Raw genomic sequence first — 27,072 nt, forward strand, 5'->3', positions numbered from 1 at the left:
CTTTATGGGCAGAATAAAAACCAGGAGGAAGATGGTAAAAGCCAGAGGAAGATGGTAAAAGACAGTCTGAACAGAGGAGGAGAGGGAGAGAAAGCAGATCTGGGGACATAGTGGAAGAGCTCTCCTCTCCTGGAGCTCTTGCACATCCCTGGGCTGCACAGCCCGAGTGGGACCTGCAGGGCAGTTAGCACCTAACAGACTGGGAATGAGGACATGCTGTGGAACAGGAGGAAGAGGGAAAGAAAAAAAAGAGGGAACACAAATGCGGGAAACAGCAAAAGATCTAGAGAGACAGAAGAACCAAGACGAGAGTCACACTGGGAGGGGGACACAAGGTCGTCTCACCCAGGAGCTCCCAGCACCCCTGCTCCCTTCCCCAGGGGACGCTGATCGCTGCCTTTCCCTTCGGCTGCTCTGGGAGGAGCAGCGTCTGCCCCTGCCACCCTTTTGGCAGAGTGACGAACTCCCGGCCAGGCCGGGGAACGGGAAGTGCCTTTGGAGGTGTGTAGGAAAACAGGAAGTGACTTTCGGAAACGGGGGCCCATTTGTTTGTTCTGCATCCCTCTGCGAGCAGCCGGTGCCCGACACCAGCGGGAACAGGAACCCTGCCGCAGCACAGGGCACAGGCCTGACACTTGCGGCTACCAGAGAGACAGAAAGAAACAGGCAACGAGCACTGTCCAGCTGTTTGCAGGTCACACACCGTGACAAGGCAGAGATGTTCTTTCCAGAGAGGAAACAGTGTGATGGAGAAGTGGGTTCTGCAGGGCACACGTGTGCTCTCCCTCACAAACCTGCAGCGGGTGGACGCCAGCATCTCCGTACCACCCTCACCCCACGAGGAAGGGGACAGCTAGATGAAATGCCCTGCCACACACACGGATGTTCCCGAGGCCGGAGATTTCCTGGTCAGCGTGTGGCTCCTGCTTTCCCTTCCCAGTTATGTGGGCTGCTCTTTGGGTCTGGCTCTCCCAAAACGGCTCAAGCAGGAGGACTCAGAAATGCCCCCGGGAGCCCCCCCAGCCTCACCCCCACGCCCTCCCCAGCTGGGTGCCCCGAGTTCAGCAGTGATCGGCGTGATCTCTCCTCTGCAGTCAGCCCCCGTGGGAGCCTCTCTGGACGCAGGGAAATTTCTCACAGACGACAGCTCTCCCTCGCCCTGGGGCTGCCTGGTACCGCAGAGCCCCAGAGCCGGGGATGGCTGCTGCTGGTTTACTTTAGAAGCAGAGGTGTGACGCACTCCCCAAATCCGTCTCTGCCAGGTTCATTTCCAGGCCACTTTTGCTGGCTGATAGCGATGGACGCCACCAGGACTCCCGCTCCCTGCTCTAGGACGGGCCTGGGGCTGCGGCCTCACCTTGTTCCGTCCCTCCACGAACTCCACCCAGGTGTCGATGCTCTCGATGGGGTTTACTGCATCCTGCTGCGACACGTCTTTCCAGTCCTTGCACTCGGGCATCCGGTCTCGCTGGTGGCGTCTTGCTGCCCGGTGCCTGCTATTGCTAATCCAGCAGCGAGGGAGGAACAGGGGAAAGAGAAGAGAAATGGGGAGAGGGTCAGCTGGGAAGAAGGCAACAAAAATAGCTTTGTGTCTGAGAACCAGTGCTCCTATTCTCTGACTGCAGAATTTCCTGGGTCTCTTAATTACGTGGTCCTAAAGTGCCTTATAAGAGTGCTCTGCAGTCACTAGTGAGGCAAATTTTATCTACAGATATGAAAATTGAAGCAGGGACCAGATACTGGTGTCCCAGGCAGTGCCTTCACCCTCAGGCCAGTGGTTTCAAAATTCACTGCTAAGGATGGAGATAGGAAGGAGAGAAAACTGTTCATGTGTGCCTGGGGCAGTTCCTGATGCCACTCTGCTCAACAATGAGACTTGGGGCATGGCTGGGGCTGTGAGTCAGGGATGTCACAGCCCGGCTGGGCGCTGGCCTGGAGAGTAGAGCGTGCAGCACCTGAGGGTGTACCTCCTACCCCAGATCCCACAAAAGCTGTGAGGGAAACATCCCAAGGAGAGATGCTGCTGGCATCTCCTGAGGACATGGTGACACCTCTTTGGGGCTGAGGCAGGCGGGCAGGGAAGAGAACCCAAATCTGTCAAAGACCCAAGATGCTGCAGCTTGTAGGGTGCTTCTGCTTCAGGTGGAGCAGGGAGATGGGAGGGTCTGCCCAAAATCCAGGGAGGGAGGTGAGGAGGGAAAAGGCTCGCAGTGGCAGAGAGGCAGGGGGCAGCTGAACACCCAGGAGCAGGGGCAAGGGCGCGCTGCTGGCGGTGCCGGCAGACTGCTCAGCGGGGCGAGCACACCGGTGAGTTGTGTAAACAACAGGAAGCCAGAAAGAAGCCTCCTGCATCCTCTGTAGCTAAGCTAGGCAGAAACACGGCGGCCTTGGGAGACACTGCTCATAATTCATGGGCCCCTCTGCTTCCTGACAGGGCCATGGTGTGCTTGCATGCAATGGAGAGCACTCTGGTGTCCCTGGCTCGACAACAGCCTGCACAGGGCCGCAGGACCCGGCTTCCTCCAGGCAACCTGATGTCCTCTGCCCTGACTGCTCTGGTTACAACTCTCCGGCATCCCTTTTCCCTCTTCCTGCAAGGCCACAGCTAAAAAATACCACTGCAGCCCTGCCTTGTGCTGCCCCCGCTTCCTGGGGAACAGGCAGTGGGCACGCACCCTTCCTGCCTATCCGTCGGTGCTGCCGGCACCAACACCCTCTGGGCGAGCTGCCTGGCAGCTGGCGGAGAGCTGGCACTTCCCCTGGGTTCTGCACTCGTACAGCACAACCCCCCTGGCTTCTGCAGCACCTCCGACCCCCTGCCTACCAGTGCTTTTGCTTCCATCACCCAGCAGAAGATGAAGGACCAAAAAACCACAAGGACCTGAGGGCAGGAATGGAGCAAGCCCCAGCTGCTGTCTCAGGGTCTCACCAAGGGGCTGTGATAATTTCTCCTACAATCTGCCTCAGTTTCCCCATTCGCACAGCCCCTGGCAGACAGCCTGAGGGGGCTACAAGCTTTGTCACCAGTCAGTGGGTGTTGCTGCAGGTGCTGTGAGGTGTGGCTGGGCCATGGACATCCCCTGCCGGACACAGATGGCTGGGGGGGCAGGGGAAGCTGCGGAAACACTTGGTGCCTGGGACCAGCCAGGCTGGGCAGAAGTCCCACGGGCAGCACAGCAAGCAGCTCTGGTGCAATCCATTCCACCTCTCTATGGGGCAAGTGGGTGTACGGCACTCCGAGCTGCTGCTATCCTCCTCTTGCCACATCATGGCTGGAAGGACAATAGTGAAATAGGGTCTGGGACACAGCCAGGGTCGCGGGGAGCCCATAACCGGTGCTGGTGGCCTGGCAAGGATGCGGGTGCTGGGAGAAATGGCACTTACAGGCTGCGTCGAGAGAACATCCGACAGGGCATCCACGGCCTCCACTGCCACTGGATCACCTCCGGTGCTGGGATGCCATAGACTGTGCAGGTGAGGGCCTGGGGGCTCCTCCGGGAGTAGATGCTTGGGGAAGAGGCTTCCTTCTCATGGATGCGTGGAGGAACTGCAAGAAGAGAGACACAGTGAGGGGCCCTGGGCTCAGCTGCTGCATCCCCAGGCCGCGCACAGCCCTCCCCAGGCCTGTCTGTAGAGAGACCAGGCACTAAAGGACCGTGGCTCTCAGGGCAGCTCCTGAGGAGCTCAGACGTGTAAGGCAGAGCAGGTTATACTTAGGCAGATTCAAATGATGGCATTTCTCCTTCCTCTGCGGGGCGTGACTGTCTGGATACTGCAGCACTCCCAGTGCTGCCTAGCAGCCCCCAGCACAAGGTTACAGAGCCTGCTGGAGACAAATCCCCAGGCAGCAGTGCCCTTCTACTGCTTCTTGTGCTGGCCCCTGATTCCTGCACGACAGCAACCAGTTTCCACCAGAGGAAAGCTCCCCAGGAGCCATGGGACAGCCAGGGAAACTGTTCTAGCTGCAGGCTCCACGTGGGTTGCAGCTGCCCTGCTCTCAAGTCCCCGTGAGTTAGGATCACCTTCAGCAGCAGCCCCAGCTGCTGTTTGTGAAACGCCCTGAGCAAGGACATACCCTGCCAAGAGCAATGCAGCCAGGAACAAAACTTGAGTGTCCTGATTCCCACTCCTGCGCTGCATCACCCAGGCCACAAGGATGCAGCCCTGCTGTAAACAGAGCATCCCTCAGGAACTGGCACAAGGAGATGATGTAGGTACCAACTGCTTTAGGAAAGCAGCAGGGGCTTGGTCTTGGAGCACACCAAAGGCCAGGGCCATGGGCTCAGTGCTCTCCCCCTGGCCCTGGCCCCCTCCCTTACCGTTGACGATTAACTGGAGGCTGATGTGCTTCTCCAGCCCTGCCAGCCTGTTCCTCAGAACCAGCGTGTATGTCCCAGCGTGCTGCTCCGACACATCCTTGATCTGCATTGAAGATTGAGATTGCTTGGGAATTAGCTTCCCGTCCTTGTACCTGCGGGGAGGCAGAGAGAAAATGCAGCCACGGAGAGGAAGTGTCCCACCGGCAGCCAGGCAGGGGCTTGCTGGTCCCCACCAAAGCACGGTCCTCTCTGGAGGGTCCCCTGGGCCTTCCTCAGACCTGAGTTACGGGTCTGCACATTGTCCTTTGTGGATGTGTGTGAGGTTGGCAGTGTTGTGACTTAGCCTCAGGCACGGCTTGGGCGCAAAGCTCCCAGCTAGCTCTGGAGGAAGCTCAGCGTGATGCAGGACACAATCCCTCTCTCTTGCTCCTCTGGGCAGCTGTGACTCCTGCTGCAGGGGCATGAGGGGGCAGCTCCTGTGGGAGCTCCATGTGGCCTCTCCAGACAGCACAGAGCTGCCAAACCAGGCCAATACCTTTGCTGCTTCTCCCCCATACCTCACGTCCTCACCCCTCAAGCTGTGCTGCTGAGAGCTAGGGCAGGTCAACCATGGGGAAATACCCCAGGAACATGGGCAGCCCTCCATGGGTGGAAAAAGGTGACATTTGGGACAACCTTGGCCTCAGAGAGAACTAGCAAGGAGGCCAGGCTAGGCTTTCCTCTTGGGCAGGGGGAAGGAGAAGAGAAGAGGAGAGGAGAAAGTGTCTTGGGCCAAGAAAGGTGCGTTACCACTGGAAGTCTGGTGGGGGGTAAGCCACGACTTTCACCGGCAGCTTCACAGCTTCGTCTCCTGCAGTGGCTTCTATCACCGGGCCCTTCCTCCACTCCACGTTGATGAAGGGCTTTTCTGCAAGAGAAGAGGTGAGTATGGAGGAGGAGGCACAAAGAGTCGGGCCGTCACCAAGCTGTGTGCTTCCCACAGGATCAAAGAGCAAGGACCAAGGCCAGCTGGGGCACTGTAGCAGAACAGGCAGAACTGACTTTTGCTGCTATGATGATGAAGTCAAAATAACTGAAATCTGCTATAGTTCCCTCCTCTCCATTCCTGTTCCCAGCAGAGCCCCTGTTGCTGGAGCAGAAGGGGACAGAGGGATGGGTGCCAGGCAGGGCCACCAGCACAACGCTGCAGCTCCGGCAGCTGATGAGCTGCCTCTGCCCCTCTGCTGGAAGCCATCAGGGCTTCAGGGAGGCTGGGCTGACCCCGACCTTTCCACTGCCAGGAGCAGGCTGCCCAGTGCTGATGGTGCCTTGTGTGCCTGGAGGTGACACACAGTCTGTGCAGCATGCCTTCCTGCTGTCATTTGGGCCAATGTGGTGTTTGCATTTCTCCTTCTATCACCATTGGGACATCCTGCTGAGTGTGACTGTGCTCCCAGTGTGGTGCTAGAGCGCAGAAGGGCTGAGGAACTGGGAGAAAGCTGGGTCTCACTAAAGCAGGGTGGGATGGAAACGCAGGAGCCCCACTACTAAGCACTGGGCCGAGCCCTTCCTAAAAGATGTGGAGATTACTCTGCCTGTGGCTTGGCTCTGGCCATGGCTCTGCGAGGGAGCAGAAGGCACCTTACCGTGCACAATGACGTCGGTGCTCTCCTCCAGCATCTGGGCGCCGTTGGTGGCAGTGCACGTGTACTTGCCCAGGTCCTGCTGGCTGACATTGTGCAGGGTCAGGATACTGGAGAGCTCCGTGTGCGTCTGCAGGGACCGGCGCTCCGGCTCTATCACTGCTCGCTGTGTCTGGTGGGAGATTGCAGAGAACAGGGCTTGAAAGGTATCAAAGGGATAGGGTTGTGCAGGTGGGATCCTCATAAATGCATTTCTTGCTGCCCAGTGTTTGTCTCTCCCCAGAAAGGCATCTCCACCACTGACTGCAGATGGGAAGGCAGTGAGCCCTGTGTGACTGACTGACCAAGGCTGGGTAAGAGTTTAGCACAGGTTTTGCTCTGATCTGCAGCCCAGGAACTAGGTTGGAGCCATGTATGTATGTGAACACCATAATGCCCTTGGGGAACTCCCTTGTTTCGCTGTTCACAAGAACCAGACTCTGCCACAGAGGGAAAACACAGGGGGAAGGGATCCTCTTGCAGGCTCTTGGTAAACCTGGGCTGTGAGACTAGAATAGCTCCTGTCAAGCCACGGATGCTTGGTCTGTATATACACTGGTGGAAGTGAAGCCAGTATTTGCCCTGCCAATGATGCCAAGAAGAACAGTGAATGTGCAGGAAGGGACAACTCAGAGGGAAGTGTTTCAGTGCATGGGGAGCTGCCCTGTTTGACAGTACCTGTTTGCCAGGGTAAGTCCACTGGAAGCGGACACCAGAGTTGAACTCGGCCCATACTGTGCAGTTCAAGACCAGCTTCTCTCCCACGAGCAGCTCCATGGCTTTCTTGGGGTACAGCTGAATGTCGTACAGTTCACTCCCTGATGCAGAAGAGGCAAGGAAAAGACATTTCTGATCTATTGATTCTTTGAAGTTGGGATGTGTCTCAGAAAAGCAGTGCAAAACAGAAAAGCAACCTGGGAATCTGCAGCTCGGACTGTGCAGTTACAGGAGGCTTGGGCATGAACTCGTGCTGCTGAGTGTATCTCAGCATGGCACACAGCAGAGGAGATATAAGCACACAGCAGAGTCTGTGGAGCTAGACAGGGCCATAACAACCCCATGAACTACACCGGAGGACTGCAGACCGTCCCCCTGCGCTTTCCCAAACCTTCACCTGCTATATGGATGATGAAGAAGTTGGATTTGAAGACCTTCTTGTCAATGACAGTCTCGCACTGGACGAACAAGGAGTCCCTGATCAAGTGCGTGGGTACCTGCACACCTTTCTTGTTGTCCCAGAAAACGTTTTTCCTGTCGGGGTGGATGAGGGAATTTTGCTGGAAAAAACAACATGTTTGCCAAGTGAAATGAGAGGGTAACAACATTCCCACCCCACCTCTTCCAGGCTTCATGCTGGCAAACACCTCCCTTTGGTGGAACGAAATTATGCAGCATCACGCTACGCTGGCCTCCTGCTCTCTCCCCCAGAGGGTTTGTCATCTAGGAATTGCAGCCTCCCCTAAACCCCAAGCGGCTGTATCCTGCGCTGCGAGCCTCCCCATCCGCACAGCAGGCCAGAAACTTCCAGGAATGGAAACTGATAGTGATAGCTAAGGAAACTGATGCTGATGTCCCAAACATCAGCCCAATTGGGGTGAGGGCTGACCTTGGGTAGTGTCCTTCCCGGGCAAGGGAAAGGCCCCTGGCCCCCAGAGTGTCCCTGGAGGCCTTTGTACAATAGTAACACTCATCCTGGAAGGATGTATTTGCATTGTAAAAAAAAAAAAAAGGTATAAGCAAGCTGATAATAGAGTTGTTTTTAGTGAACAGCCCCAGAGAGCCGCAGCCTTCTCCCCATGGGGATGCTGACCACCTAGGGGGTTTGCAGATCACAGAGACCAGAGCAAAGAGGCAATGCTATGGGATTAAAACAAAGCCCTGTTTTGTTCCATAGAGCTTCAGGGAAGAGGAGCAAGGTTGGCAGGAAACCCACAGGATCTGCCCAAGGGAACTGGACAACACCGCTTCAACCAGCAAATAAAATGAGGAAGCCAGTGGCTTGTACTTTCCATGGAAAATGTATCCCATGCATTTTCCATTCCTGGCAGTGCCTGTCCTGCTTCCACTCAGGCAATTACAAATGCACAACAAATGCAATGCATGTCAGTCCCCAGCCTCCCACTAAAGGAGCTCTCACCGAGATCAGAGTGACGTTAAGGTCTGGGATGGACACCAGGCACGGTACCCAAGTATTCTCCTTCTTGCTGATGAGGAGTGTTTCTGGCTTGTTGATAAATGGCTGTTCGAAATCTAAAAGACACAAGGAATACAAAACTAAAAAGAGGCAAGAGAAGAAGTGGGAAGAGGGAGGAACCAGAAGAATAGGAGGCTTTCTGGCTTTCTTTAATGCAGCATGAGCTTGCCAGAGGGAGTGGTGCTGAGCGGGTCAGCCCCATCTGCGATGTGCAACAGCCAGCAGAGACATCCTGAACGCAAAGGGAGCAGCCTCTGGGTGCGTGCCTGGGCTGGCCGATTCCCCCACGCCAAACACCGTTCAGGTGGAGCAGCACTTCTCTGCCATTTGGGCAGTGCTGGAAACGACCTCCCCTTTCCTGGCCCCTTCGAGGTCTCTGCCTGGGTCTGACCCTTTGTGAAAGCGGCGGCGCTCAGCGCCTGCCCAGCTGGTGCCCGCGCGTGGCCCCGTGCTGGGGCCAGCCGTGGGGCTGTGCCGCCCTGGCGCGGCGGCAGGCAGCGCGACCTTCCTGGGCGAGGAAGTGATCCGCAGCTAAATGGTATGCAGATGTCATCCTGCAGCCATCCCGGCCGGCAGATAAACAGATGAGCTGAGATTTCCAGGGCTGCCACCCCGCTGCCTCCTAACTGCTGCAAGCGCAAATATTGACAGGAAGAGCAAAACCGCCCAAAATTAATCAGCAAAGTGACTTGGCGAGTCCAGGGGCGTCACACTGAACTCCTCCACATGGAGCCAGCGCCGAGAAGGAATGTGTTTGCAGAGGGGTCTGTCCTGGCCCGCTCAGCACGTTGCCTGTGTGGGGCTCCACTTGGGTTGACAGCAGCATGTAGAGATCTCCCACGGCCCTGAGCCATCGTGCCAGGCACCGACCAGCCACGGAGCACCAAGAGCTGGCAAGCTAACAGGGCAGTACAGTCCCTGTTTTGGGTTCTTCCTCACTGGAAAGCGCTGGTGAGACCAAGATGCAAAATACATTTCTATCCTAAGCCACGTCCAGACAGAGGGTTGAAAGGGTGAGGTTTGTCTTGCAGTACCTCCTGCTGAGACACTTGCTCACCTGTCTGGCAGCGCTTTTCTTTAAAAATCATATTTCGCTTTGAGGGGTTTTCTACTCTTTGGACCCTCCCAAATAGGGCACAGAAGCAGCAGCAGCCCCTGAGGTTGACTAAGTGGGATGAAGACAAAATTGGAAGAGAGAGTGAATTACAAAAGAGTGCTTGGTGTCCCCTGGCAGTGCTTCACTGATGGATGATTTCTTCTGAAATAGCAGCCACCGCCTGCCCATTTCGACAGGGACACATGCATCAAGGGATGCTCTGAACACAGACTGGTCCCTGCTGTCTCTGATGCCTGCTCTGGCCAGCATCTTTCCTCTGTAACAGTCATGTCTGTGGAAGCACCCACCCAGCATGTGGTCATGTCTGGCTTTGTTAAAGGAAACCATCCCCTGGGTGAGGGGGAGGTCCATAAGGAAGCGGTGGGTCCCCACCTGGGAGACGGGGCGTTCCCCCAGGGAGCTGCTTCTGGTATGCTGGAATCAGACTACATGACCCCAGCAGCCTTAAAGGCTCTTTATTCACCTAGACTGCAGCTAAACCGTTGTTTTCAAGGGACTGCGGCATGAAGAGGGCTGCTTGTCCAGCCTGAGACTCCTTTCCTGTGCTAGCCAACCCCTAAAGCTGCCCATCTAAAATGACAAGTCAAAGATGAAGGCAGTAATCATCCCCATCTGGGGATTCTGCTGCTCAAGTCACATTAGGTCCAACTCAATCCAACCCAGTGTTCACACTGTTAAGTGCATAAGGGAATTTATTTCAATTTTTGGTCTATAAAACTGCTGCCTCAGTCATAGTCATGCTGCAAAAACCTGCTCTGGGTGCAATGTGTTTTTCTACAACTTAGGAGGAACAAACCACACGCAGGAAGCGTATCGGTCAGCTCTTAATGAAAATAGGGTGCCCACAGAATCCTTATCTTTATTTCCTGGGGTTTTGTACTAGTGCAGAATTGCTGTCTTCTGAAATCACAGATTTGTTTCAAAGTGTGAACATGTTCCTCATTCCTTTCCCAAGCCCTGGGCACGTGAGAGGGAGGAGGCACACAACTGCCAGAGGTGAGAGACTCCGAGGTCCCCTCCAAGCTCAGAGGGTAGCCACGAACTAACTGATTTACTGGGCAGGTCCTGCTGCCAACAAGTCGTGATTCATGCACTACCTCCCCTTCTGATCACATCACATATTTTCTATAAGGCTGTCTTAATGGGTCGGATGGGAATAATTTAGCGTCGTCTTCATTAATATATGCTAAGCCTTATGAGATGGGGGCTGTAAGTATCCTATTCCACCCTGATGAGGCATTCGGTATGGTTACAGCACTATCTGTAGGTGTAATAAAACACACACCTAACCAGACATGTGGGAAATGAGACATGAGTTCACTTGAAAACTGAGTTGCAGGTAAAATACAGAAGAGCCCATGTTTCCAGCCAAACGCAGATATTTTGTTCCTGGCAATTTCACCAAGCTCTTAACATGAGAAATGAGCTGGTGGATAAATCCGTGGTCTGATCGTGCTGTCTCCGAACATCCCCAACACTTACATCAGCCCTTCCAAACTCTCCAGGGACAGTTTCACATTGCAGTCCGGTTCAGCAGGACAGGCAGGGCTTTATCTGGATGCTCTGCAATGGCTACGGTTACCGTATGCCTGGGCTTTCCTGGACATGTCACTTCTCCTGCCCGGGAAGTCTGTCCAGGCGGACCCTGAGGTTTCCTGGATGTTTGATAGCCATAACAGGGCACAGCCTGATCGGAATGAGTACGAACATGTGTTTTGTAGCCATGCGCAAAGCAACACTGGGAGGTGCTGGCTGGATCTGTTGCACAAATGCTGTCCACGGGCACCCTGTGAGTCCCATGCACCCTGACAGCGTGGGATTTATTGCCCTTAAGCTACGTCGTACATGCACACTTGCTGTTCTCTGGTAAACAGGAGAGCCATCACCAAGCTGCAGATGAGGCTGAGGTGAGAAAAGGTGGACAAGGGGACAAAGAAAGGGGCATTTATTGGATTGCACATCCACACCTGACTTGAAACACTTGGAGATTTGAAATCCAAATTTTTTAAAAGGGAAATCCACATCCATAGAGAAACCAGGGTCTTGCAAAAGCACACCCTGCTGTAAGCCTGTTAGGTTGCACTTATTTTCAGCTACACGTGTAAGCAGCTCTCAGCCTCCATCCTGATGCAATGCTCCAGAACGTCTGGATGCCCCTGTCCAACTCACAGATGTCTTCTCACAACATTCCTGGGACCCAGGGAAGCTCTGTCCTGTTCTAGGATGAGTAGCAGAGCCCCCAGTAAGATGAAGTAATTGCCCAAACAGACTCCAATTCCTGTCCAGCAGCTGCCCAGCTTTTTCTGATGTGCCCCTAACATTTTTCTATGCATAGTTGCAGAGGCAAATTTGGCTTTGCCTTGGGACTTCTGAAAAACGCATCTTGTGTGTCATGACCTGCCTGGCTCGTGACAACTGCACCAACTAATAAATGGGGGCGGAAAGAGAAATAGCTCGGCCAACTGTTTCCAGGGGACAGTGCTCATTTATCTTTCTGGAGTGTGCTGAAAGCGGTGGGGGAGACAGCGAAGGGGGAGCCCCTGGGGCACAGGGAAGCCGAGAATCGGCCCTGCAGCCCCTTGCTGAGCTGAGGTCCGGGCTCCAAGCTTGGCAGAGAGCCCTCCTCCTCAAAAACACATCCCTTAACCCTGTCTGCAGGGGCAGCTGCTGCACAGACAGCACGGAAAGGAACATGTGGGGCTGCCGTAGGGAAGCAGCTCCAGGGCCATTCCAGCTTGGGGACAGGAGGAGGCTGCACACAGCGAGTCTGTGCTGCTCCTCCTCTCCCCCTCTCAGTCTCAGCTTTATGGAGCATTATCATCCCTAGCCCCGTTCCGCCTCTAGCATCTCTGAGAGCCCCCAGCTGCCCAGAAGCTAACTCTTGTGCTTTTTTTAGCGGCAGAGCGTCTCTGAGGCCTGGCTCCTGCTCCTTAAATTCCTGCATTCCAGCCTGGCTGGAGTGATGCCCCCAGGCCGGGACATAATTGAATCCCAGGCGCTGCTGCCATCCCCCAGAAGTGGACGGATATTGCTTTCTTCTCGGCGTGAGGAGCCAGCCCTTGGCCCCTTCCCCAAGCCTGCTGCAGCCCCACTCTGCCCTGGGAGGCTGGCGGGCACGTCGGCCTTTTTAAACTTTCGGATTTTGTGCTGGTGCCTAGGCTGCACCTGAGCTCCCCCAGCACACACCGCCGGACGGCTCTTACCTCTCACGAAGACGTAGGCGCTGACCGCTGTGGTGCCCTCGATTTTGGCATCGATGTACTTGTAGTAGCAGCGGTAGTAACCCGTGTCGTTCGCCTGGGTCTCCGTCAGCACCAGGACTTTGCAGTACGGCTTCGTGCCGGTCCCCTCGCAGTCTTCTTCCCGGATTGCCCGGCCAGCACTGGGGGCTGCCGAGGCCACGAACTCGGTCTCCTTCTCCTTCCCGGTGGGGTCCACCTTGCCCCCAGGCCACGACCACTCCAAAGGATGCTGTCCTCTGGCCATGGGCAAAAAGAAGAGTTAGCTTTGGGGCAAGCAGAGTGAATGTGGTGGGGGTTTAATGGCCCCACGCTCCCCTCCCACACGCATGCACGGCTCTGCTCATAACCCAGACAGCCACTACTCTCGGGCTGTGGCTTGGAGGAACAGCCCTCCTTCATGGAGAAAAACAAGTGCGAGGAGGTGGCAAGCAGCTTCACTCAGCGCCAGGCAGGCAGGGTCTGGTCCCCTTCCCTGGGTCACCTCCTGGGTATGCAAGGTGTCAGCCTGCTCAAAAGCAAGTCTCCTGCTCCCATGACTTTGTCCTACTGATACTGAAAACAGTATAGGGAGCCATACAGGGCCCTGAGGGAAAGGATCCATTTATTCTCTATTCTCTCTCATTATTAAAAGGGTCCAAAGCTATTAAGAAAACACACGGATGTGATGAGTTCCCTTGGCTCAGTGCAGCTGCTGGCTGGGACTCGTGGGGTGATGAATGGAGTGGGAAGCAGAATGAGGGAAGGAGAGCAGACTGGAAAGAAAGCGAGGAAGAGAAAAGCAGGGGGGAGTCAGGGATAAAGGAGAGCGAGGAGAAAACAAAGGGAGGCTCAGCTGATTGCCTTCTGTTCAGCTGCCGGCGGCATTTCCTTCCCTGCTGCCATGGGAGGGGGTTCCCTGCCCTGCCCAGCTCTCTGCAGCCCCCAAACCCCATCCTCCTCCCCGCTGGCTGGGGCTGCTGCCCCTTCCCTCCTCCGCAGACTCGAGGACAGGCACCCAGCTGCAGGGCACGACCGCACAGCCTGTTCCCCAGCCTTGCACCCAGAGGGGCCCAAAGACAAACAGCAAAATCCAGGAATTGCAAGAAAGGTCCAGACAGAGCGTGCTTGTGTGTATTTATATACGGCCAAGGCTCTCCAGTGCAGGAGGTTTGTATATGCACATGTACGCACGGGCGCCCTACCACAGCTTGCTACAATTGCACTTGTTTACTACAAACAAAACAAGCTTTTATTCCGTGCTGGAAGTTTCCTCCTGTGAAATCAGAGCCCCTTTCAGAAGATGGCCCAGTGGACGCTTGAAAGTTTGCCAGTGTAGCTGAGAGTCACTTAAGAATGCGCAGAAAAGAAGTGGAAAACAAGAAGACATCGCAAGAGACAGCTGTGGGGGCAAAAAATGGCTTTTTGTCGCACTGTTTGCTCTATTAGGGGAAACTGGGTTCATCTTTTATGCAAGTTGGGAATGGGCATGTTGGCACAGGCAGCTCCTCTGCCAGGGGACTGCCAGGGCAGGTCTGGGACAGATGCTTTTAAGCACAGCCAGACCGTGACTGTCATCAATAGCTGGATCCAGACTGCAAGGGACAGCGAGGAGGAAGCGAGATAAGGTGCCATTGGAGGGCACAATGGCTCAGACGCAGTCAGGACAGGATTTCTGTCCAAGCGTGGGGGGAAAGACGTGCCCCTTTGTGTTTGTCTTCAGCAGCTGATTTGTCTTCCTGCAGATTTCGCTCTTCCAGCTCCCGCTGCCTGGCTCACTGCAGATGAGTTCGGAGGCAGCATGCTGCAAAGTCCCTGTGCCGCCAGCTACAAGGGCTCTGGGGGCACCACCAGGCTCCTGGGGACAGCCCCTCTAACACAGCTCAAACTTCCGCATTCATTAAAAATGCCATCAGTGCCTGAGACAGGACGAGAACTACAGCCCTGGCAGTTTGTGCCCACGAATCACAGCAGGCTTTTCCAAGGGATCAGTCTCACAAACGCTTCAATAAAAACAGAACTGTTGAATTTTGAGCTTTTCCCCTCCTATGCATGCACGTGGAAAAATAATAGTAAATCTCATTTCCAAACCAGTAACATCCAGCAGCCTCTGTGCAAGCCCATTGCTCCTGTGCCCATGTCCCCACCGCATCGGGTGCAGAGCGCATCCTGGTCCCACTCCCAAAGCAGAGCTGAGAGCTCCAGGCCCCAGTTGTGCAAAGGAGCCCCGAAGCCCTTTGCGTTTGCTCAAGCATTTTTGGCACTCCGCGTGGAGCAGGGCAATTGTACAAGTCTCCAGCGTTTCCGCTTTCTGTTTGTTTACCCACTGGGATTTTCACGCATTATCAGATCCACTTGTTTTATTAACCATCAAGGCTAGCAGTAGCTGAGTGACACGTATTTGTATAAACACGGATGGGCCAGTACAAACAGACCTGACAACCAGCCTGCGGGCGGCTCTGAACCGAGGCATTCCTTGCATCATGTGCTGCTCAACCAGCTCCAGTGGGGACACAATGCATAGATGTTAGAGTCCAAGTTAGTGTCGCTGCTGTGTTAAGAGGACTGGAAGAAGGCAGCGATGAGGGCAGGCCAGGCTCACCTGGATTTTGCTCTGAATCTACCCTCTGCATTTGGGAAAAGGGCCAGGCAACAGTTTTGGACTGTTCTCTGCCTCCTATTTGTCACCTTTGAAGATTTTTTTTCCCCCAAGTTGTTTTCTTTCAGCTCGGTGATAACATGTCTCTGGGCGACGGAGCCTGCTGATGCCAGCTGGAAACAGTTGCACTGTATGCTTCTCTACAGCTGTTTTCCTAAATCTTTTCGGGACAGATGCTCTTCAAAGGAGACATTGCAATTGGCACCACTTTTCTTCAATCCTCTTTGAAGCTCTTGAGCATGGTATGATGGGCAAAGCTGGCTGTGGCTTAGCTGGGATAAGACAGATCCCCCCCCCAGCACCACAGAGGATGCTCACAGCAGCCACACGTATGTAGGAGAGAGCAGCAGGTGGTGTGTGTCCCTGCACACCGCTCCAGAGCAGTCATGGCAAAGCATTGTCTTGTCCTCAGGCTGCTACAGCCTCGCTGCAGTGCTCATTTCCTCTGCAGGAGCCAAGAGGGCTTTAGGGTCAAATACTTCCTTTCTGCTAAAGTAGGGTTTGTGCATCCACAAGCATCTACGAGTCGGCTCTGTTAACAAGTTATTGGGCAGCAAAGGACACCCTTGCCCTTCCCTTTCTAAATACCAGGGCTGCGTGATGCTCCCTCTCCGCCAAGGCGCCCAGCACCTGCAGGATGGGAAAGGATGGGATGGCTGGGGCTGGGCTGGCACAGCCAGGACCAAGACAATGCCTCCAGAGGTTTCTGCTTTTGTGCAGCCAGCTCCTGTGGGCTCTGCTCCAATATTCATGAGGCAGAACGGCACAGGCTCCCCGCTTCTCCCCAGCGCAGGCTGCTGAGGGCATGAATGCAGAGATTCACAATACGCTTTCCTTCCTTCACAGGACGGGAACTAATAAAAGACGCACTGTCCATCGACTCCTTCACCCTGCTGTGCCACATGCCTAGATCAAGACATCACTGTGGCTCTCAGCCAGCCCTGGCATGATCTGTATTTTAGGGAATGCTCCTATACAGGTCCCCCGCTCTGTCCAAACTTTTCAAGAGTGCGTTGCACTGGGTGATGGGGGAACGTGCCTGCATGCGGGGACGTGTGAAAAAGCAGAGCATCCAGTGACTCCTCGTGGGTATGCTGCATTTTTGGGCCTCTGTTAAACGTGCCCAGCTCCAGAAGCATCGCTTTTCCCGTGGCCTGGCATGGGCTCTGGTCACTGATGAGGTGAGGCAGGCTGTGGGTCAGGAGCTGCGGGTGTGTGAGATCCAGGCTGAGCTGCGGGGGAGCCTGAGAGCACAGCCGGCTGCGGGACTCTCACGCTCGGTGGGTGAAGCTTGAGAGGTCTCAGGGGAGTCTCACACGGTGGGGGTTTGAGCTCAGCTTTCTGCTGCAGCACTGCTTCGAGCGGGCTCATGCTCCTGGCTCCAGGGCAGCTCGAAGAGCAGCCAGAGGACATTGTTCTCAAGGGAAGAGCAAGGTCAAACTGAAGCCACCTCCAACGTGATGCTCAGCAAAGAATCCCTGGATCCTGGATCTGATTTTGTATTTGTTTCTGCCCTACCCTGCCCCATCACCCTCTCCTTTGCCTGTTCTCTTGGTGGTCTGCGTGTTTTTCCCTTTAGCTCCCATTAACACAAGCCAGGTTTTCCCAGGGTGGGCCATGGTCCAGAGGAGAGGTTGGAGTAGCAGCTGGGTGTAATTAGAGATCCAGGGACCAGGAAAGATTTACTTTCATTCAAATTAAGTAACTGTGTCCCACAGGCAAAATCCTCTCCTCAAGACATTAGGCAAATTCAGGCTTGATGGCTCACAGGGAGATGGGGAACCTCTGAGCTACGCGGGAGGTGCTGAGACTTGTCACCTGTGGGTGGTGTAAAGGACACTGTACAACCCCAGAGGAGCACATCTGGAGTAGCAGGATGCAGAGGCAGAGGACAGCCAGGGAGCAGATGGGCAGAGGGTGCATGGGTTTTAGTGCTGTTTGCAGATGGCCCTGCTGCTCTTCAGTTGTCCAGTTCAGTCGCACATAGCATCTGTGAGCCAAGGGCAGGAATGTTCCTTGTTTATCTCAGCTGTGTCAATGCCAGCACACTCTGTGGATGCTGCCTATTGAGCCTGAAAGAGAAACCTTGGCACTTCAGCAGGAAATGGGGAGCTTGCTGCCTCTTGGACAGCCTCTGCAGTTTGTATGATATTCCCTGAAAGGGCAGGACATGCGGAGTCAGTGCTGGAAATAGGATTTTTTTTTTCCCCACTTCATGGGATTTTCCTTCACATTAATTGACACCTAACAAGCGCACAAGGAAAGGGCAATCTTGTCCTTCCCAGTCAGGAGGGTGACCTGAACAGAAAGGCTTTCCAATTCATGTTGCTAAATAGGTATGTTCATGCCTGACTGCAGAAACACTTTCTTTAACAACACCTTGAACTTCAGTATGTCTTTTAGCATTGGGTCAATGCGCAATCAACAGGGCTGTCCCTGTTATGGATGTCAGCAGGTCATCCCTCGGCTTCCCTGCCTGAAGCTGCATTAACAACACAGGTGTTTCATTGTGCATGATATGCACAGTAAATGTGCAGTGGGTGATGGTGGCCAGAAGTGTCTAGGGTGACCTGGGCACGCCTTGCTGGGTCTGCTGCACACAGGGTCTCCCTAGGTCTTGTACCACACGTGAGGTACAACTTGAGAGGACTGCCAATATCTCTCTGGGGCTACAGGCACATGGGGGAAGCAGAGGTGGCCTTGTCTGCTAGGGCAGCTACCAGGCAGCATGCACAGGCACCCCGCTCTCTGGGAATCCTCAGGCCACCATACGAACAAGCCCACGAATGCTTAGCTTCCCAGACCAGGTGGAATCAGTTCACTATGGACATAGCAGTCTTTCCTCTGTCCCTATTCCCTGGCTACGAAGGGATTCACAAAGTAAGAGTAATGCCATCTGTTCCAGGAAAAGTTAAATATGTTTGTGACAAGACATGAACACAATACAAGCCAAGTGTTTGTAGTAATTGCTCTGTGGTTATATATGACACTGAGAAATACCCATTTGAGGCCCTGCTGAATTTATACCCCCATTGGGCTCTAGCGCTCAGATCTCAGGCACAGATCTGCTTTCAGCTGCTGGAGGGAAACTCCAGCTTTCTCAGAAGAACTGATTCCTCCCCCCCCCCGCCTTTTTTTCTGGGGGGTTCTTTTTAAGATAGGTAGTGGTGAGAACACATGCAGCCAAACGTTCAGCATGGGACAAATGACAAATCAGTTTAGACACAACACCTCAGACCCACAGTCTCCAACGTGACCAGGGATTCTCCTGGTCCTCTCAAAGAGATATTCACCTGGCCTGGCTGGGGCTTCTCTTCACCCCTGAGTGTACAAGGCAACGCATTAAATCTCAGAAAAGTTGGCAGCCTCTCACAGCAGCCACTAAGTGTAGCCTTGCCTTCTCCCAAGGATGTTTCTCCAAGTCCCCCAAATGACCTGCCAGATTTAGAAACCAGAACTCCAACCCTAGCAGCCCCTGATGAAGTGAGAGCAAGCAATGTCACAAAAAAGACTAGAAGTTAGGAAGTCAGTTTCCCTAAAAAACTTCCAAGGAAGCTGACAGATCATGCAAGTGTTTCTCTATCTTCTTTCTGCCTGCAAGACTACAGCAGAGGTTATCACCATCTCCTTTGAGACACCTTCAGCTTCTTTTTCAATTAATTAATCAGATGAATTCACACTGGGTTAATGTGGCAGATTTCTAGCTAGCCGTGCTAATTTGCAGGTGTGCTGCAGCTAAAATCTCTCTGATGGGCTTTCCTTGCCTGGTCCTCCAACACCTACCAGGTATGAGCAGCCTAGGCAGAGCCATGTATGTTTGCAGCTTACCTGCAGGTGATGGTCAGCGTGTCCTTGGCGTTGATGACGTGTTCCTCCTCGGTGATGCTAAGAGTGGGGGGGGTCATAGAATAGCTGCTCACCAGATCTGCGGAGAGAAAGGAGATGATGCAAACATCTGCTAGTCTTGACCCACCACTGTGGGCAGCAGCTAGCTGGGCATCACAAGCCCAGACAGGAACAAAGCCTCTTGAAGGAAACGTCTCCTATGAGACTGCTCCTACAAGATAATTTAATGCTAGCTCACCGGGACATAAGTGATTCACCTGCAAGCCTCCTAGTTCTAGCAAGCAGCTCTTCAACAACATCTTGAGAGCCAGGGCCTGACAGCTCCTGGGTCCAGATGGGCAGACTAGCACAGAGGAGGGCCAGAAAAAGAATGGAAGACCAGAAATCAGGGAGTCCAGCGTTGGTTGTTCCTTACCAGGTGACTTAGGCTGAGCTCACTTGGACTACTGCTCTGAAATGATCGTACCTGCTAACCAGAGAGAGTCTTGCAGGCAATTTTTCTATACATATGTAGTCTGCTGTAATCAGGAGGGACAAAAAATCCACCTGCACAGATACCACAAATACAAAACTCTTGTATTTGTACAGAGAGGCTCTCAGGAAACAGCAGACCCTTCTCTGGCAGGAGTCACCTGTAGTCACCTGGAGGGGACTGTACCTTTGGGGATTACAGCAGCACCCTTTCCTTTGTACCACAGGAATTTCAAGAAATTCACAAAGAGTGAAATTATCCAGGCTTACAGAACGCGCAGATAAACACATTATCACACACTTCTTCTCCCAGCTTTTGTCTGGGAGAGTCCCGCTTCTGGTGTGCTTGCATCTCCGGCATGCAAGACACGCACCCTATGTGAGCTCCTCATGGACAAAACATCTTGAAGTACCGGTTACTCTCAGAGACGTACCCGTTGTTTTTCATTAGCGTGGTGCTTCTGACCGTCATTACTTCGTGATCTTTATCTCAAAACTCCAGCTTCTGGAGACGCAAGATAATTTAAAAGAAAATCCTCAGTGATTGCAAAAGCAAGCAAGCAAACTAACCAGAAATAGAGGGAAAAAAAAAAAGTTGTGAAATGTGAAAATGTGACTCAGGTAGATGCTAAATGCTAATGAAGAAAAGATTGCAAAAATATGTTGCTAGCTTGATTTTCTATGAAAGTGTGAGGTTTTTGCAACCGTGGTATGCTCATGTCTGTCTCCTTCCCTCATACCATTTAAACCCATTTATCAATTACAGAGAAACCTGGCAGAGATCTCAGGCACACGATGTTTCCAGGGGTTTCACAACCAGCAGGAACACCTTGAAACCATGGCCTGAGGATGCAGGCCTCGAAAAGGCAGAGCCGCGCCTGCGGGGAAGGCTCCAAACCTGCCCCCGGCTCCTAGAGACACCAAATGGCCACCAGCCCCTCCGGCACCAGGCCTTCGAGGGGCAGTGTGAGGAGCCAGGCCCACGGGGAAGCCAGGGACGGACGTGCCGAGCAGCACTGCCGGCACGGCCAGGCTGGGGCCGCCGGCCTTGTTCTCCCCAATTGTTCTCCATTTCCTTCCCGCCCTCACGCGGCTCCGCAGCGGCCATCCCCGCGGCTGCCCCCATGGCAACGAAGGGGAGCAGGCCATGTTCCCCCCCCCCCCATCTCCTGCCGGGCACAGGGGCATCCCTTGTGTGCATGTGAGGCGGCGTCAGCCCAGCGGCTGCCCTGGCCCTCCTCTGTCTGTATGGTGTCCCCATGGCATGCCCTACAGACGCCGTCTGTCGCAGCGATGAGTCAGCCACGGCAGCGGCCATTGCTTGGTGTTCAACCAGCGAGTCGGGCCGGCGGTGCTTGGCAGCCCCTGTGGAGGACACCCTGCCTCGTGCCTCCACCTCCCCCTTCCCCGAGGGAGGGCTTGGGATGTCACACACAAAAATGCGCCCTGTGGCTGTGAAAATAAACAAGCACATTTTTGGTAAAATCCCTTCAAAATGTAACGAGGTTTATTAAAAAAGGCGGGGAGAAATCTGACCGCTAAGCTGCATTTCCTATTAATGCCGGACATGCTTATCCCCGTGCAAACACAGCTCTCCAGATGGCCACCGCCTGTGAGTCCATCGCCCCAGCGAGCAGGGGAAAGACCCGGGCTCGCCATGGGCCTGGCCAGGGCCAGCAAGCTCACTCATCTCTCCGGTGCCCTGGGCAGCAAGCAGCAAGCTGATCCCCAAAGCCTTGCACTACTTGAACCACTAAACCCGTGGCCAGGGGCGGTAGGAACCTCTTGGCTGATGCTGTGCAAGCGCCTGCACTGCCGCTGGGCCTGGGGGTGGCAGGAAGGCCGCGGAAGCAACCCCCTGCCTCCCTTCACGTGCCACTGGGTGACCTGCTGCAAACAGCGCTGGGGGGTGGAAGGGAAGAAAGAAAAACTACGATCTGTGCAGGTTGAGGCTGTGGGATTCCTGCAGATGCATCCTGTCTGCGGCCCTCCGCAAGTACAACAGGAAAAGGAACCGCAGCTCCCTCCAGAAGCACCGCGGTGCAAGGTTAGGGACGCTCCCGCGGCTGGCGGCCAGCTCCAGGCCGGCCCTGGTGGCCGTCCTGCCCCTTCACTGGTCTCAGGCTAATGGCAGCTTTGAGGACTCCCCACACTGGGGCTGGCACCTTGCCGCACCAGCACCCATAGCCACCTGTAGCATCCAGCCGAGGCAAGGGATGCACAGAGCCATTTGCAGCCTGCAAAAGCATCTTCAAGGCCATCAGCTTTCCCAAAAAAAAAGTCTCCATCCCTCTCTGTGCTTACTAGCTGTATCCATCCCCCTGCTGCCCCTTCCCTCCCCGTGGGAGTGACCGCCCCACCATGGCTCTCCCCGGTGCCTCTCTCTCCCCAGCACTGATCTGGGCCGTTAAATCTCCGCTAAGCGACGTACAGGTGGTTTGTGTCTCCAGCAAATCCCAGGGCATGAAGGAGATGTCTCCAGAGCATGGAGCGTCCCCTCTCCTCTGAGTCTCTCCTTCCCCACCTCCAGCCTCGGCAAAGCTTTAGATAAAGCAGCCCACCGAGCAGACCTGGCTTGCTTGTGCACACCAAAGTGCGTCCGTGCGCAGGGAGAGCATTAATGTAATTAAAAAGGCATGCGGCAGCCCCGGCAAGCTTTGTTTTTTCAAGATGGTTTCCAAGCAAGTTGGCAGCAGGATATTAAAATAAACAGAAGGGGATTGATGGGATGCGGGGAGAGGAAGCAGGATCCCACAGCCACTGACACCTTGTCTATTTTCAGAGAAGTGTGTTTCCCAGCAGTTTTCCTAGCCTTGATCTCTCAGCACATGGCTCTGAAAGGGGCCAGGCTGCACCTTCTCCTTATCGCCAGCTGCTCCATCATTTTCTCCAGCCCCCTCCACCCCTCTTTCTGCACCCCAAGACCACTGCAGCTCTCGGCATGGCAGCAGGGCTGTCCACATGGTGCACAGCCATGTCCCGCACCCCGGGGCTCTGCCTGCCTGGCTGGGAAGCCAACACTCCCCTGGGAAGCGTTACGCACCCCAGGATGCCTCACAAAGACCGAGCAGCCTGCAGGCTGCTGCTCCAGCCTTGTGCCTGGCCTCATCACTTTCCACCCCGAGCATATCCTGAGTTTTCCCCTGCAATGGCTGCAGATGCCTAAATCACCATGGAGCAAGGGCTGCACCAGAGCCTACCCTGCTGCAGCAAGCAATGGCTTTGGAAACCCATGGAAGGGTGAGGGGAGGCGCAGGCATGGCATGGCACAGCTCCTGCTCTCCGTCTGCTCCCGCTTGCAGGAAGCCCTGTGCCGGATCCTGCCACTGAGCCCCACGCACCACCTCAGCCCCTCTTCGCTTCCCCTTCCCTCCCTCTCTGCTGAGTCGGCCCTGCTGACTGATTAACGGGGCGCCTTTCCGGAGAGGGATTTTGTTCACACTCTGTCCCTCTCGCTGACTTCCTTCCCCAGTGCAGGGCTGGATCGCCTTGGCTGTGGTTACTGCATGTCCCCAGCTAAACCAACACAGCTTATGCTCCCGCCAACAAAGTTAATGCCTTGGGGCTTTGTGACCAGAGCTGCATGGAGCAAAGCGCCCCAGGACCTGCTCTTGATGTCTCCATTCAATGTCCGCATTCAGGCAGAAATTCCCAATCAGTGAACATCCCCACTAACCAAGGCAGGAACTCAAGATCTGGACAACACTTTCTATTAAAAAAAATAATAATAAAAAAAAAAGGTTTTCTGTCAGATTTGTATTAGCTAATCAAATCCCCAGACCAAAACTCCAGGATGGATCCCTGAATTTACCCTAATGCTGAGACTGCAACACAAGGCACCATGGATGAGCCTTTTTTTTCTGGGCTGTCCTTGGCCAGGGCTCAACCTCGCTCTGGAAGCCCTGGGATTTTTCAAGGCGTGGTGTTACTGGATAGCCCACCGTGGCTCCCCCTGCACAGCATCTCCCATTCCTCTCGGGTCTCATCCCCAGCCTGAACCCTTGACTGCCCCAAGTTGCCCCTGCAGGCTGCAGACCTGGTGAGACTCTTCCTTCACAAGCAGGGCAAGGCACACACTTGGACGTGTTATCACACGCCATAGTTCCTACGTGAGCAAAGACCTGCACCCGGCAAGCCAATGATAAAATACTGGTACCTCGCAGGCAGCTGGGGAAACAGGGAGCGAAGCTCCCACGTGGAACAACTTCTGCTCACACACAGGGCAGGCATCCAGCTGCGGGCTGGAGCACCAAAGCACAGATATCACGCACACAGGCAGAGCGGTGGGGGGAATTTGGACACACAGTTGTCATCTCCTCCTCTTCCTCCTCCCGTTGCTCACCAGCACGGAGGAAGGCTTGTTTTGCAGAGAGGTGAGATATCACATGAGGATGAGAAATGAATGGCATGCTCTGGCTGCCGTGGGGATGAAACACGGGGTGTTTTCTCTCCAGCCTACCAGCGGACAGGGTGACGCACGGTAGGAAAGGACACCAAAACAGAGACAGCTCTGCCAGCGGCTGCGAGGCAGGCTGGCAGCCACCCATGCTCACCATGGGGCCAGGGGAAAGACGGAGGTGTTGTGCTAAAGGTTTCCATGTTGCCCGCAGAGCCCTGCTGAGGCGTGAGCAATGAATACATTTAAAAGGATAACAATAGAAAGGCAGACACCCCCCCAGGCATTTGCAGAAAGGGCAAAGGAAGCAGGTTCTGTCTTTCATGAACTTCATCAGTGTTCCTTTTTCTGCAACCCGTGGTTGACTAGAGCTTCAGACCTGTCCCGGAAGAGCTTAAACACAGAGGCTGTGCTCCTCCATGTAGGATCAGCCCCTCTGCACCCCATGTTGTGCTAGGATCAGCATTGCTGTCCGTGGCTCATGACTGACCCTGTGCACTAGGAGCTCCTTCGGTTCTGAGGCCTCTCTCCCAGCAGGCGATGCTGGGTGAGACAACGCTCCCCTGGCCGTGAAGATTTCCATCCATGGACCTCAAATCCCTGAAATGTCATCACATGCAAGTGTGGTAAGCTGTGCCCTCACCCTTTCGTGGATATTCACAAAGCATTAGGTGCTCCTTTGCTCCAAACAGGGCTGCCTGTCCTCCTTCAGGGGAGGCAAGAGATTAATAATTACAGGAATTCAATCAATACTCACAAAACGTAATGGGTGTTTGAGCCCTGCTGTCCAACACAAAATCATAACAGCTTCAAAAGGCTGCTCTGGCCTCAGTGCACACATCCCAGGGGCTCTTTTGCCTCTCAGTACTTACAGACTTAACTGTTTTTTTCTGGCAAGGCACAAAAATCTCATAACCCCTGTGCTGCGGGGGAATGAGGCGTGAACCCTCTGGGCTCCTTTAGCTTTTGGACTTTCAAGCTGGTGACCTCATCGGGGACAGAAACGGAGGAGTTCAATGCCAGAGCCTGTCTTAAGACAGCTGGGCACATCCTGAGGAGTAAAGTTACCTGGTGTCCTCCGGTCCTGGTCCCTGGGTGCCTCCAGGTGGGGATTTATATCAGGATATCTCACAGCCCAGCTGCCCGAGGCAGCATGGTGTGCCTACATCCAAAGCCAAGCGTGCTGCTGTAGGGACTGCACTGGCACGGCCACCCACACCCTGGGGACCTGCCACCACGTCCCGGGGACCTGCAGCATCCCAAAGGCCGCCACCGAGCGCCCGTCTGGGGGTGTTTATCTGTCTGCCTCTCTCCCTCTCCCCCCGCAGGAAGCACTATCTCACCATCGCCCTGCTCGCTCCGGCCCGGTTTCCTGCTCCATCCTGCCAGGTTTACCCTGCTTTTTCCTCCTCCCCTCCCCCTGCCCCACGCTCTCGGGCCATGTTTGCGTTTCTGTCTCCTGCCGCCTTTCCTCTCCCTCCCCCCGGCGCTCGCTCCCTACTCCATCCTCCCCGAGAGGCTGCGTCCCGAGCCAAAGTTAGCCTCTGTCAGGTACCACATGTCCGGCCTGGGGCAGCGGGTCAGCCGGGGCCACCCTGCAGACCTCCTCCAGGATCTCTGCTGTCAGCAGCCTCCCCGCGCCCCGGGGGAGCGGCTGTTTGCTGCTCTGGCTCGGCCAGGGATGCTCCCGCACATCAGAGAGCCCGTTTCCCCTCGCAGCCGCCGGCCCACCCTTTCTGCTGCTGGCCAGGGGCTGGCCAGACGCTGCTTTGTTTGGTCCTTCGTTCCCTGGATCGCTCCGGGTTTGTTGGCTGCCTGCTCCTGCCCGGAGAATCCTTTTCCTGCCTTTGAGATAGAGGATGCTCGAGCCATCTGTGTGTTTTATTTCCTTGTAGAAACTAACAAGCCGAGGATTGCTTCCTCTCCCTGACATTTCGGAGGGCAGCTCCGGCGCAGCGGGATGCGCGGGGAGGGGAGGGGGACCCCAGAACCTCCAGACAGGAACAGGACCTATTCTGTCCACAGGACTCGCTCCCCAAGGGTCAGAAATCCTCAAACCTCCCCAAAAGCCTGCGGCAGCTCCCACTCTGCCACCAACTCTGCAGGAGCCCAGGGCAGAGCCACCCTGCTTAGCACACACAGCCACCCCGCTTCCAGTGGCCCCTATTGGGAGCGTGGCTAAACCATGGGGGTTTTTAGGGGACTGGTAACAGCATTAGCACCATTTATTACACCTTTTACCTGAAGGGATGCCATGGATGGTCCCCAGCTCGTGTGAAACTAGTGGGTCCAGATCTGGCACCCGGTGGACAGGCACTGCCAGCACAAGTGGATGTCCAGGATGGGTGGGGACATTGCGGGGGTCTGGGATCGGCTCGCACCACTTCCACCTCCAATTAACCCACCTGTAACTGCTCAGCAGGATTCAGAGTTTACTTCCAACCCATCTCTATCCAAGCAGGACCCTCACTGGGCTGAATTACGTCTGGCCGCAGTGGGTACAGACCCAGGGGACGCTACAGAGAGATCTTCAGCCACTGAGAAGAAATGATAGCCTATATAACAACAAAAGGTAAGCCACTAAAAAAACTTATTATTCTCTGCTCCTCACACTGTAGCTGATGAAGTTGTGAGGAGCAACTTTTTTATGCAACTCAGCTAAACTGTGGATTTTGCCGCTGTTGTATACCCACAAAGAGATTCCCAAGGAGATGGATAAGCTCCCAGAGGACAAGTCACCACCAACTTACACCCAGTGACCTGGGTGTTTCACCCAGGAGGTCTTAAACTGCCTATTGCCAAAACAAAGTGGGTACATCAGCAGGAGCCCCCTGCCATGCTGAGGTGGGTGACAACCTGGGCAGAGCCCCAGCACAGCCCCAGCCCCCAGGCAGGGTGGGCACAGGGAAGGGGAAAGCCTGAGAAATGGTGCTGAGACCAGGGTCTCTGTGCATCCTCACTTTTGACACCATTAACAACATCACCACCAGCCGATCCCTGAGCTGTGCTCTGGTGCAGTGCCCTTCAAAGTGAGCCAGCAGGGAAGAGAGGGTTGAAGCTAAGAGAGGCCTTGGCATCTACCTCTCGGTGGGAGATGCGGAGGCAGCTGACCAGGAAGTCAGGAAGAGCCCGAGGGTTGGCACTAAGCACGGAGAGAAAAGGGCAGCAGCATTTCAAAAGAAAAATTCAAC

General features: G+C 54.7%; 1 protein-coding gene across 3 annotated transcripts in view; it reads right to left on the reverse strand.

Annotated features, from left to right (window-relative positions):
- FLT4 (fms related receptor tyrosine kinase 4) overlaps positions 1-27,072 on the reverse strand; it is a 56,915-nt gene that overhangs the window by 18,468 nt on the left and 11,375 nt on the right. For all 3 annotated transcript variants that reach the window (XM_048057245.2, XM_048057244.2, XM_048057246.2), the window contains exons 2-11: positions 18,997-19,093; positions 12,495-12,769; positions 8,118-8,230; positions 7,095-7,257; positions 6,659-6,798; positions 5,945-6,113; positions 5,109-5,226; positions 4,320-4,471; positions 3,385-3,547; positions 1,358-1,502 (exon numbers count right to left, since the gene is read on the reverse strand). In XM_048057245.2, coding sequence (XP_047913202.2) covers positions 1,358-1,502; positions 3,385-3,547; positions 4,320-4,471; positions 5,109-5,226; positions 5,945-6,113; positions 6,659-6,798; positions 7,095-7,257; positions 8,118-8,230; positions 12,495-12,769; positions 18,997-19,093 — 1,535 coding nt within the window. The remainder of the gene's footprint in view (positions 1-1,357; positions 1,503-3,384; positions 3,548-4,319; positions 4,472-5,108; positions 5,227-5,944; positions 6,114-6,658; positions 6,799-7,094; positions 7,258-8,117; positions 8,231-12,494; positions 12,770-18,996; positions 19,094-27,072) is intronic.

The sequence above is a fragment of the Anser cygnoides genome, chromosome 14 (genome assembly GCF_040182565.1).
Source record: "Anser cygnoides isolate HZ-2024a breed goose chromosome 14, Taihu_goose_T2T_genome, whole genome shotgun sequence".
Taxonomy (NCBI): domain Eukaryota; kingdom Metazoa; phylum Chordata; class Aves; order Anseriformes; family Anatidae; genus Anser; species Anser cygnoides.